The sequence below is a fragment of the Macrosteles quadrilineatus genome, unplaced genomic scaffold (genome assembly GCF_028750875.1).
Source record: "Macrosteles quadrilineatus isolate MER2022 unplaced genomic scaffold, UCM_ALF_1.0 Scaffold_7__1_contigs__length_78375512, whole genome shotgun sequence".
NCBI classification, from domain to species: Eukaryota; Metazoa; Arthropoda; class Insecta; order Hemiptera; family Cicadellidae; genus Macrosteles; species Macrosteles quadrilineatus.
In genome coordinates, this window is record NW_026542600.1 from 42,178,298 (window position 1) to 42,191,762 (window position 13,465).

Below are 13,465 nucleotides of genomic sequence, written 5' to 3' on the forward strand. Positions count from 1 at the left end.
GGTAAAATTTAAAATTCAAGATCAGAAAAGCTTAAAATTACCATAACATTGTCAAGATTGTCATTCTCGATGGTTGTGTTGACAGCAATGGAATCCATGTTTTTAAAGCAACAAAAGAGAATTTTGAAGGTTAAAAATGTATATTCCAACACAATTTGTAGTTTTATTATTGTAACACAAAACTACATAAAAGAGTGATTGGTTGTTTTTTTGTAGATAATGTCAAATTTTCTATCAGAAAAAAAATATTTTTAAGAAACGTTGCATTTTACTTTTAAAATATAACACTTGAGTTTTTATTCCTCACATTGAGTTACAAATCTGACAAGGCATGTTTTTCAAAGTCATACAAATACTAGTTCTAACTTTAGATCTATTTAAAGCTCAATTTAATGTTACATTTGGTTTTAGGTTGTTGGTACATTAAAAACAAAAAGTGTTAATTTCTACTGGTTAACATCAAACTTACTCGAGGAATGGGGGTTTATGTTTGGCCTCATTATAATCCCCAAACTGAATGTGAGCTTGAATTCCTGCAAGCTGACAGGCCACCTGGAATGAAATGTTAATTGAAATTCCCAACATGTTAACAATACATAAATCAAAACATTTCACATAATTGTCTAACTGATGCATTCAACAATTTACAAATACAATTTACAAATTGCTTGCGATTGCAATTACTACAGGGGAAAATAAGGCCTATGTTATTCCATGGAATGGTTTTCATAAAAAGCAAATATGTTTGTTCTGCTGCTCTTGTAACAGAGTTATTTGTATATTTTTAAAGTCTATAAATTCTTTTATACTGTAATTTCTGTTATGAAAAAATATTTCCGGTATTTTACTCTATATACAGTATTTGATTTATCCTTTAACAGTATTTTTTCATGATAATCAAGATAAACTTAACAATGTGCAATAAATACATAGATTTTGTTATAGTCAATTGTGTATCGTTCAAAAGATAAAAGGGTTTTATAGATTGAAGTTATACCTAAATATCCACAAATATTTGTGTAGCTGATTTCTTGCTTACATAACATAAGGTGGTATAACTATGGCATATTGTGGCAGTTTAAAACATTTAAAGTCATATTTCTCAGTGAGAATAGAACATAAAATAGTTTACAGAGAATTAATAAACATGGGTCAGAATCTCAAAGTACCTCTTGTGTGATGGGATGAGTACCGTCCAAAATGGCGTCCCTTGCCTGTACATACAACAGGTTTAGTTGGACTGGGTCGCGAGAGTCAATGTTCTGGTCAGAGAAGAAGAATTTGCGTTTTAGCAAAACTGGCTCTGACTCATCAATGCCTTGTTCTCTCAGCGTCTTCGAAGGATCAATCCAGTTCACTGTAAACAAAAAATATAATTTAACAACAATTAGTGAATTTAGAATCTTCCACTTACTGTGACACTTAAACATTATTTTTCTATAAAAATAAATATGAACATTTTTTTAGATAAAAAGGAGTTGAACAGTTATATTGGTTGATAGTGAAAACCCTTTCATCGAAACTTCATATCTAAAAAGTGTTAATAAACGCAAGTGTGTGAATAGCTTGTGAATATTGTTTTCTAAAAATATTTTAAAATCTTACTAATTCAAACAAGGTTACTGTCTTGGTTTAGTTCCATTAATAGCAATACTGTTTTGATTTAGATACATTAACACACTCACGCTAAAGAATTGTTTCAAATTGTCATTAGACTTTTATTAACGCTGAAGCTTTACTTTAATAACCACAGTAGATTCTCCCAGAGAAATATTATTTTAGAATTTAAAGTGTTACAAATACCTTCATCATCTGTTTTCAGCTTTTTTCTTAACTGCTCCATCTTCGCATCACGTTCTTTTTCTTCCTTCTTGCGTTTCAGGGTTAGAGTACCATAGTTGGGCTTGTTTTCCACCTCATCTTCTGAGCTCTCCCGTACTAAACTGTACTCATCATGGTTTGTGATTCCTGTTGAAATTATAAATTTAGAAAATTTGGGGGCAACAAGGCTTGTTAGAATATAGGCTTGTTATTGTTAGAATATTTCTATTGATTAGGATTTAAAAGATGGAAAATTGCATTAATTTAAATGCATTTCACTGTAACATGGGTCTTTGAATCCCATTTTTTATGTATTTAATTTTAGGAATTTTTTCGAGATGGGAATTTTTATATATTTTTTTAAATCAAATCCATTGTGACACCCATATGGGTTTGCGCAATTGGAAATTCACATCATTGCTATTGGGAGGCAGATGATCATTAAGTCGCTAATTCACGGTAGATGATCACCATTTTACCGTGGTCGGGGAACTATTGTCGAATCAGTAATGAATAAAACAGTTAGTTAGTTTGATGTCAAAAGAGAAATGCCTATGGTAATATTATGTACTATTATGCTGTTTGTATGAAAAGTGGTTTTTGCATGATGAGTTGTTAGATAGAGACTTTATTTTTATAATAGTATAGATAAACAAACTGAAAACTAAAAGATTTTATAAGTTAGCCATGTCAATATTTAAATCACGAAAAAATCTTTTGACGTTTCAAAGTTTTACTGACAGTGATTGTTTAACACTTACCAATCTTTGTACAGATAACCACCATAAGATTTGCGACAGGTTGGCTGTCATCCACGAGGAGTGTTTTTAGAGTTCCGTCTAACATTCGGACCCTCAATGTACGTAGTTTTTTCCGATACTCAATTAAGTCCTGAAACACCAACCCTAGACTCAACATCATAATAGTTACACAATGTCAGTGATACTTGTCTATATGGTGGGTGAGACTACGTGATCTGCAAAGTTCTGAATTTGTTGGTAGACACAACATCGTGGAATACACTCTCCAAACGTGCATGTATTTATTTATATCTGACAAAATGTAATCAATTTGCATTAGACTGGCAAAGGTCTGTATAGTCTCTCTGTAGTGACAAATGAATGGTAATGTAAACATAAACACATACAACACCAGAAGAGCGACTGACTTGATCTTATCTTGCCAGTGCTCTATACAACCCGGTACAGTACTAGTTGTCCTACACGGGAAGAAAATATACTTTTCTTGAAACCATGTTACTTGAACAACTTGCACGGGGAAAACTCAAAGTAGGTTTACAAGATGGCTGATGAACACGAAGAAGGAATCCTTCTAATTGAACCTTTGCAAAGCAAGAAAAAAAAATGGGTAGCTTGATACCATTAAAGAATGTGTAAAAAATATTTGATTGAATCGATTTTTAATTTGATTTATGGTTCTGAGAGACATAAATCAATCTAGAGATTAACCATTAGCCACACCATGGTTTTTGATGGAATGGTACTCAATTGGTTTTTTTTTTACAATTGAAGTATACCAGTTTGATAATAACTAAAAGTCTCGTTGTATGGGTATCTAATATTAATTATTCCTAAATTGAAACTATTAAAGAGTTTCTGAACCCAAAACTATCTCTTATTGTTTTCTACTCTTCTGATTACTACAAACAATTAGGGTCACTTAACCCTTTCGATGCTAGAATTTCTTTTGTAAATTTCCGAATTTAGAGCTATTTAGGCCTACTTATTTCTTCCGAAAAGTGCTAGGCTTGCCACAGGGGCAAAGTCTAGTGTGCGAGAAAAAAATTTTCATCTCAAAAGTGCTAAGGAACGATATATTGGGCCTTGATCGTATGAGGAATCAAAAGAAACCATCCCTGTTTTGAAACAACAACCGAGTCAAGAGAAAGGAAAGAAAAAGACTATTCACCAATAGAGAATTAACACTGTTTAAGGAGAAACTACAAACACAAAAATGGGATGAGATTCTAATGGTAGAGGATGTCAACCTTGCCTACAACTCAACTCTTTCCACAGTACACTACAGCTTATACTGAATGAAACCTGCCCACTGAAACTACTCAAAAGAAAACAAAATAAAAAAAAGACAGGTCTGGAATGACGAGTGCAAACGACTGAAAAATGCGTACATCAGTGCACTAGAAATAGAACAACTTACTGGCCTGACAGAACACAAAGCACAAACAGCGGAAAGAAAGAAGGTATGGTATAATCTTATGGGGTCAGGCTACCGGAGTCAAATCAATATTCAGGCTTCAAAAACGCATTATCCGTATTATGACGAGCTCTCATCCACGTAGTTCATGCAAAATACCTTTTTCAAAATTTAAAAATCCACACCCTAACAGGACTGTACATTTTGGAATCACTAAACTGCATTCATTCAGCTAAAAACAACCTCCCAGAATCAATTCAAATCAACCATAGATATAATACTCGAAATGAAAACAATTTTAGATTTCCAAGGCACCATTTGACTCTTTATGAAAAAAGTCCACTATATGCTGGGCTGATGCTGTACAATGTGCTGCCTGCAAACTATAAATTGTTAAATGAAAATAATTTTAAAGATAAAATAGGTGAACTCTTAATTGACAAAGCCTTTAATTTAATTGCAGATTTTCACAATGCCCCTTTAGTTTAGAATAGTTTTATCATTCAATTTTGTTAATTTATATTATCATCTTGATTACTATTTTATTTTTTATATTCTGATAATTTTAACTCTGACAATGCACCTATTCTGTATGTAACACATGTAAAGAATGTTATGTGCAAATAAAATATGAAAAAAAAAGAGAAAAAGAGAGAGAATATGGCCTGAGACTGAAACACCTAAGACGAGAACAAACTGTAGCATACATTAATGAAGCAGAAAATAAATCAAAAGCAATGTGGCAGACAATAAATAATGAAAGAAAGGCAACCACTAATACAAACTATCAGCTCAGCCTTCAGCTAAATGGAAAAACGACCTTGGACCCACGCGAAATAGCAAACTCCTTAAACGTATGTTTTGCAACAATAGCAGAAAACACACTCCAAACAAACAATAGCAACACCAATCCCACATACCCTGACCTAGCCCCAGCCACAAATGAGCAGTTAGAATTCCATTTAACAACTTTTGAAGAAGTAAAAAAGACCATAGACTCCTTAAAACCTAAAACCTCTTCTGATGCCGATGAATTATCTTCAAAACTGGTTAAAAGATGTAAAGAAGAACTGACAATACCACTCACAATTATAACTAGGTGGCGTTCGCAGAGGCATCCACAAAGTTGAGCGGAGTCATCAAGGGTTCATATTATATTGTTTTTGTCTTACTGCAGTAAAAACAGTATTTTTTCATGCATGCGCTGCGGGTCTAAAGTAGCATTTTTAATATTTAGGGAGTAAAAATCGTTTTTAGCCTCTATGGAGTAAAAATCAGCTGTTGTCAACTCAGTTGTAAATTTCTATTGTAAACGATTGCATGTATCGAAAATATGTATCGATTTGTGCTTCGTAATCATTTTAACATATTACAGTCTACAGTCTCTTCCCGTAGCATTTTAGCATTGCAGATACATTAATCCATTCCCAAACTCAACACTGCTCACCTTTACTACTTCCTTCACCACACCCTACGTCGTGGACCTGTTTCCCTCTCTTCCCATAGCATTTTAGGATTGCAGATACATTAATTTAATTGCCAAAGACAGTTCCCACACTCTGCGCTGTTAGCCTTACTACTTCCTTCACCATTTACTACGTCATTGGCCTGTTTCCTTCCTTTCTCATAGCATTTAAGCATTACAAATTCATTTATCCATCTGCTCAAACGGTTCCCCCACTCTGCACTGCCAGCTTTTACTACTTCCTTCACCACTTACGTCGTGGACCTGTATTCATCGCTTTCCATAGCATTTTAGTATTTTAGATACGTTAATCTAATTGCAACAAACATCCCCACTGTCCGTACTGCTAGACTTTACTACTTCTTTCACAATTTCCTATGTCTTGGGCATGCTTCCATCCCTTCTCATAGCATTTCAGCATTGCAGATACATTAAAACTGCTACAAACGGTTTCCAGTTCCCACACTCCACACTGCTCACCTTACTACTTCTTTCACCTGTTTCTACGTCGCGGATCTGTTTCCCTCTCTTCCCATAGCATTTTAAGATTGCAGATACCTGAATCTAATCGTCATAAACAGATCCCACACTCCGAACAGCTCGCCTTTACTACTTCCTTCGCCACTTCCCACATCGCGGACCTGTTTCCCTCCCTTTCCGTAGCATTTTAGGAACGTTGTGACCTTAATCTAATCGTCATAAACAGTTTCCATACTCCAGACTGTTCACCTTTACTACTTCCTTAACCTCTTCATACGTCACGAACCTCAAGCTAGTGTCGTCATTTGATTATAGTACCTGGGGACCGAGCTTTGCTCGGGGAAAATCATTAGTTCACTCTGAAAGCACCGTAGTATTGGAGATGCATAAATCCACACATCTACATCCTACACAATTTCCTACGTCATGGATCTGTTTCCCTCCATTCCATTGCATTTAAAGATTGCAGATACCTTAATCTAATCGTCATAAACAGTTCCCACACTCCGGACTACTCGCCTTGACTACTTCCTTCATCACTTCCTACGTCGCGGACCTGTTTTCCTCCCTTCCCGTAGCATTTTAGGTTTGCTGATACCTTAATCTTATTGTCATAAACATTTCCAACACTCCGGACAACTCGCCTAGACTACTTCCTTCACCACTTCCTACGTCGCGGACCTGTTTTCCTCCCTTCCCATAGCATTAGGATTGCAAATACCTTAATCTAATCGTCATAAACAGTTCCCACACTCCGGACAGCTCACCTTGACTACTTCCTTCATCACTTCCTACGTTGCGGACCTGTTTTCCTCCCTTCCCGTAGCATTTTAGGTTTGCTGATACCATAATCTAATTGTCATAAACATTTCCAACACTCCGGACAACTCGCCTAGACTACTTCCTTCACCACTTCCTACGTCGCGGACCTATTTTCCTCCCTTTCCATAGCATTTTAGGATTGCAAATACCTTAATCTAATCATCATAAACAGTTCCCACGCTCCAGACAGCTCGCCTTGACTACTTCCTTCACCACTTCTTACGTCACGGACCTGTTTCCCTCCCTTCCCATAGCATTTTAGGATTGCCCATACCCTTATCTAATCGCCATAAACAGTTCCCTCACTCCTGACAGCTCGCCTTGACTACTTCCTTCACCACTTCCTACGTCGCGGACCTGTTTCCCTCCCTTCCCATAGCATTTTAGGATTGCCCATACCCTTATCTAATCGCCATAAACAGTTCCCTCACTCCTGACAGCTCGCCTTGACTACTTCCTTCACCACTTCCTACGTCGCGGACCTGTTTCCCTCCCTTCCTATTGCACTTAAAGATTGCAGATACCTTATTCTAATCGTCATAAACAGTTCCCGCACTCCGGACTACTCGCCTTGACTACTTCCTTCACCACTTCCTACGTCGCGGACCTGTTTTCCTCCCTTCCCATAGCATTTTAGGATTGCAGATACCCTAATCTTATCGTCATAAACAGTCCCCACACTCCGGACTGCTCGCATTTACTACTTCCTTCATCACTTCCTACGTCACGGACCTGTTTCCCTCTATTCCCATAGCATTTTATGATTGCCTATACTACTTCCTACGTCACGGACCTGTTTCCTTCCCTTCCCATAGCATTTTAGGATTGCAGATACCTTAATGTATTCGTCATAAACAGATCCTAGACTTCGCACTGCTACCCTTGACTACAATGTATCGAGTAATCTTAAGTATAATCTTTGCTCAATATTAACAAGTGATGTTTTTCCTTTTGTACTGTATTTGTAATTTCCTAGTATACTGTGGGTAGTTGGCTTATTATGAGCACATGCTAAAACTTCAAATCTTTTGTTTACTTTTTACTTGTTATTTAATTCAGCCAACATGGTTACCTAGCAACCCATAAGACTAATGTTAAAAAAATGTGATTTTCAGTTTCATTTTTCTACGGATTCCTGAGAGACTTTTTTAACGCTATATAGATGTTGGCACTCACCGATATGGTCTTTATCACCATGCAAAATTTGAAAACGATTGATTCAGCCGTCTAGGAGGAGTTTGCGTATTACGAAATGCATAAAAGTCGACGTATAAGAGCTTCGCTCGCTTCGCTCGCTCCGCTCATTAAATACATCCCTACAGCAAGGAATTTTTCCGATTGCTCTAAAGACCGCCAAAATATACCCAAAATATAAATACCCCCGCCGCAGCAAACCTGCACACTTAGCGAATTTCCATTTGCCTGATTGGATTTACACTAAAATGTCTCCGTAAAAATATCACATTTATTCCCTATTTAAATAGAACTAGTTTAACGAGTACTTAGGTTTGCTGCAACAGGGAGGGTAAAAAAGTGTCTTTTTAATGTAAAATGCTAATAGGTACTGTATTTTAGTAAGAAATTAATGTATTTTCCAAATTTGATCAAAATATGTTAAAAAACAAGAAAACTACAACAGTTGACTTATTCTCCATAAGAATAACATGGGAATTTTAAAATTACAATTTTTTTTAATTTTCTCCGTAACCATTAGGCGCATAATAATGCTTAAATATACTAAATTATTTGTTTTTTTAAGCTCTACAAAATGGTTTAGAAAGAAATTGTGAAATATTGTGTTTTTAGGGTCAAAAATTGGAAAAACCGATTTTTACCCCATAAAACCCCCCATACACCCCCGTTCCCATAGTCCGATCATGCTGGTTCGTGAACACATTCAAGTTTATCCCGCTTTACACCTTTAAACCAAATTTCATCAAAATCGGACAAAAATTACTCAAGTTATCACGTTCATGGACACATAAATATATATATATACATGTATAAAAATTTGAACGAATGGTGTTTTTGGCCTCTGGGGACATCAAAATGAAAAAGTAAATCGGTCCCGGGCCTAGGTCTTCCCATGCCACCTACGGTAATAGCGACATCCCTATAGAGAAATTCGCTAAAAAATGTATCTCACGATATCCAAATTAAAGACTGTGGCCTTAAACGTTTCATGAAAAACTAAACCTCTTTATCCATCAAGAAAAGATAAAAGAAAATAATTCAGAAACTAAAAGCTGTGGAGAATTTTTGGTCCAGTGAAATTTTATTTACAATTTAATATTAAGAGTTGGATGCAAATATGGAGTGTTTTGACTGGGCCTAAAGAAGCTGCTGAAACTCAGAACCACCTTTTTGGGCATCCCAAGGCCAGTCGAGTACTTATATCTCTCATTGGTGAGTCAGTGACTCAGTCAGTAGCGTGACGAACTGTGACACCACGACGTCAGTGATTTCGTAGGTTTGCGTCCCGAGCCAATTCAAGAATAAACTAACCTCTTAAAAAGCAACTATACAACGAAATTGTACTGTCTATCTTTGATATGTGTATATTTAAACCTGAAATAAAATATAGTTCCAATTCTAGTTTAAAGGGAAATTTTCCATAGTCATTTAGACAAAATGTGTATCATGAAGTTTAACGTAAGGAGATATTGTTGTACATGATGTTTTCAGTGGAAATGATTCACATTTGGCACCTATCCACTTTGAATGTGACCCAAACCACCACAACAGGTGACAATAATAACTTGAGCTTATTATTAAGTATAGTGTGCTCTCAATCAACAAAGGTACTTTTGAGTAAACTTTAAGTCCTAAGTGATAATTGACTAACATTTCAAACGTATCAGCATAACAGTGAGTGAACCTACAAGTAATTACATTATTTTCCGAGTGTGTAAAGAATTGTAAACACAATAATCCAAACTCTAAGAGACTAGAAAGTACTAGTTCATTGGTATTCTAATTAGTACTAAACTAACTAGGTTATTGGTATCAACAATCAGGAAAGTAATACAGTTATTGAATGTAGGTTTTATATTGCATTAAAAATTAAACTTCTACACAACTAATTCTTCTAATAGTCATTTGGAGTAATTAAACTTCTGGCGATTACTGCCAACAAAATTCTAGAGGAACATTTTTATAGCCTAAAACTGACTTTTGACACTCAATGCCAAAATACTTTAATTGTCTGCTGTTCCAAAATGATCAAATATTCAAAAGCTATTACATTGGGTAGACCTAACTAGATATACTCCTAAACACCGAAATTTGCACAACACCTGATTGACAATAATAATCAAATGAAAAATTGAGGTCTTGATGTTTTTTTTTTCACTATGAAAAGGGTAGTAGGAAAGGTGTACTGGAGGAGATTGAAATCTACAAAATCTTAAATCCAAGAATCTATAGGCTACTAAATGGAAAACTCCACAAGTCTAGTTTTAATTTTTATGTCCTCCTCCTCTAAGGCAACTCATTCAAATTAGCTAATCATCGTTATGATAAACAAAAACTATTGGACATTGCAATCCTGACCTAAACGTTCCGACAGTTTATTCCTGTTCGTAACCGAGGAAGCTCATCTTTTGCGATGGGATAGGCCTACCGTAATTTTACTGTACATTGTTTGTAATCGTATGTATTGTAAGTTTGTCTATCTGTGTCATTGATATAAGAAGGGTCTGATGATGATTGGAGTATCCACTCGAAATCGATCACCACTTACTTTACATATATACTGTCCTGTGGGTTAACAGTATAAGTGTAAGTGGGTTTAAGTGTTATTAGACAAATTTTTATTTACTTTCCGTATCGATGTAAGATGAAAACGTATCAACCATTCGGAACTGCCGACCACTTATGTATTTATATTAACTTGAGGGTATTTATACTGTATGGATAAATACATGCTTTGATTGTCTGTCTTTTTCGGAATGAGAAATTATAATAAATAGGAAGGGTAACTTACCCCATTGCGGAGGATGTAATAGTCAAGATTTCGACCTGGCTCCAGCCAAACCCCTTTCTTCACATCTTCATCTGCTAGGAACAACCCGTAATCCTTGGCTGCAAAATCAAAATATTTTTGCTGAAATCACTCAACTAAATCCCACTAACTTGATGCCTATCTAGGAATCATTGTCACATTCTTGCAGACCGTAATGAATTATCATATTACATCTGAATTAAATAAAATTATATAAAGATTAAAACCTTCAAGATTTTAGCCAATAAATCATTTTCATAATTCTAAGTTGAAAACAACATAATAACACATCAGTCTTAAACTGGTATGAGCTTGAAAACCCTACGGTTTAGTTTGTAGCCTGTGTTTAGTCAAATAAATCAAATTGCTAGCTGGTCTTAAAAATACAGTATAACATTTCATGTCATGGATTTTATTCATTGAAAAATATTTAAAATGGAAGTAAAATATTTTGAGCAATGAACAACAAGCATGTCAAATGTCAAATGCTAAAATGAGATCTTTCCACCTTGGACTTGCCAAACCAGGGGCGGCTCCAGAGGGTAGGCCAGGTAGGCCCGGGCCTACCCAAAATTTTGGTAGATATTTCAAAATTATAAATAAATAAAGAAATTTAATTATATGTAAATAAAGGGAAAGCATTCAAACTAATTATTTTGCATTTAAATTTTACAATTCCCCCTTTTTGAGGGGAGAGCCCTTCAAACCTCTCGTTCCCTGATCAAACTCTTTCTTGATCCTTGTCAAGCCTACCCAAAAAATTATTCTTGGAGCCAAACATTTTACCTCCATACAAACAAATCTGAATCAAAGAATAAATTTGGTCGAGGAGTAAAAATTATAATACAGCTAACAGTATGAATCTTTAGTATGTGTTTCACTACTGCTAATCCCAAACTAAAATATAAACTCTTTCTTAATATGTGAGGTTCTCCTAATGTGTCAGTTTGAAAATTTCTCATAACCAACTTTAGAGACAATACATTCAAGTACTTACGCTGTCCCAAGTTGGCTTCGGTTATCTTTTCACGGATGACTCGACAAGCATCGTAAACCGAGGTGTTAGGATCAAACTGCATCGTTTTGGTGACATTTTTCTCGACAATGCTGATTCGTAAAGACAGGGTAGCCATCTCGTCAGATACGTATCTTCTCCTCTGAAAAAAATATGGTTATGTAAATTAGTAAAATGTATCATATTTATTTTCTAGGACCTATTTAGCTGGTAAATGTACATTATTTCAAAACAAACATAGGCTATTTACAGGAATACAAGTTACAATATTTGCTCGTAATCATCCCATCGTTTGCAGGTTTGTTATACTGTAAAACATATTTTGAGTTTGTGTTTCTATTACGGTTCTATATATAAATTTAAGACCTTGATAGTAATTATTTTTATAATTTCATAACACTTTGACTGTACGTAGGCTCCCCGGCTTCCCAACACGTCCCGCAGCTCGTGGTATGCCCGCTTCCCAAACAACCGGCTTAAGAGCTCGTGTGTGATCAGGATCGGTCAGAGGAGGGCGATATTTTGTGCACGAGGAGAAATATTCTTCTCAGTTTGCGTTGTTCAATCCGTGTACGCTAGCGGGATCTGTCTTGTTTTACATGTGTGTAGGGGACAAAATTTGTGTTTTTATTATCCTATAGTTTAGTTAATTAAGTAATTTTGGCATATAATAGTAAAATATGTCACATTTTAGCGTGATTTGATTAGTGATTAGTGGGTAAATTAATCAACTCCATCACCAGTGCTCATGGAACACAAGCGTTCCTCATGGTGGAAACATCATCCTTATGAGTGACCGGCATCCCATAATTTAATGATATCATTTCCTGCTGAGTTTATGTTTATATATATATATATATATTTTATACTGCATTAGTAATCTGTACTGAGATATTCAATAAAAAATTTCATAAAAATAATGTTCTGGTCTGTCTACAAGATTTGTATATTTTATTAGCAGTCAAAGTACATTCTATTGCATAAGAAACTGACTGATATGATGCTAAAATAGCTTAATTAAAAGCACAAATTGAAAAATTTGTTGCAGATTATGCAAATACAATTTCCTGTTGTTGGTTGATAATTGCAGGAATTTGAGTGAAGTTAGTTCTCAAACACAGAGAAAGTTCTTCATGCCTGAGAGACATATTAGTTTTTTTTTTTTTTAATAGGCCAAGATAGATTGAAAAACCACCACTAGGCTCCAGACTACCTATTTATTTCTACATTTTTCTTAAGGGAAGAAGCTATTTTATTACAATACAGTACACTCCCTCCTATCCGCACTCCTCGGGACCGAGGCCAGTCCGGATAACGGTTTTTCCGGTTAAACCGACGTCCCTAAAAACTCATTAAAATGGACCGTTTAAATGTATACTGTATACAGTATTTGACTTAAATTTAGAATGGCATTGTATTTAGACACATGATCACTGGTCTCAAATCTTTCCCACGAGAACAGTTGTATAGGTATCCCCCACTTCCTGTCGATCTAGTCCGGTTAAACCGATGTCCAGTTAAAAGGTGTCCGGATAAGAGGGAGTCTACTGTACGTGGAACGGAAATACCTAGACCCAGAACCAATTTTTTTTTTTTATGTCCCCAATGACCAAAAACACTATTTGTTCAAATTCCGATTTTGATTAAATTTGTCATAAATGTGCTGCATGAACTTGATTGACTA

At 35.4% G+C, this 13,465-nt stretch overlaps 1 protein-coding gene across 3 annotated transcripts in view; it reads right to left on the minus strand.

Annotated features, from left to right (window-relative positions):
* LOC128998514 (talin-2) overlaps positions 1-13,465 on the minus strand; it is a 131,338-nt gene that overhangs the window by 77,282 nt on the left and 40,591 nt on the right. For all 3 annotated transcript variants that reach the window (XM_054424683.1, XM_054424684.1, XM_054424685.1), the window contains exons 3-8: positions 11,764-11,923; positions 10,749-10,846; positions 2,583-2,712; positions 1,804-1,968; positions 1,170-1,357; positions 470-552 (exon numbers count right to left, since the gene is read on the minus strand). In XM_054424683.1, the coding sequence (XP_054280658.1) occupies positions 470-552; positions 1,170-1,357; positions 1,804-1,968; positions 2,583-2,712; positions 10,749-10,846; positions 11,764-11,899 (800 nt within the window). In that variant the 5' untranslated portion in view covers positions 11,900-11,923. The remainder of the gene's footprint in view (positions 1-469; positions 553-1,169; positions 1,358-1,803; positions 1,969-2,582; positions 2,713-10,748; positions 10,847-11,763; positions 11,924-13,465) is intronic.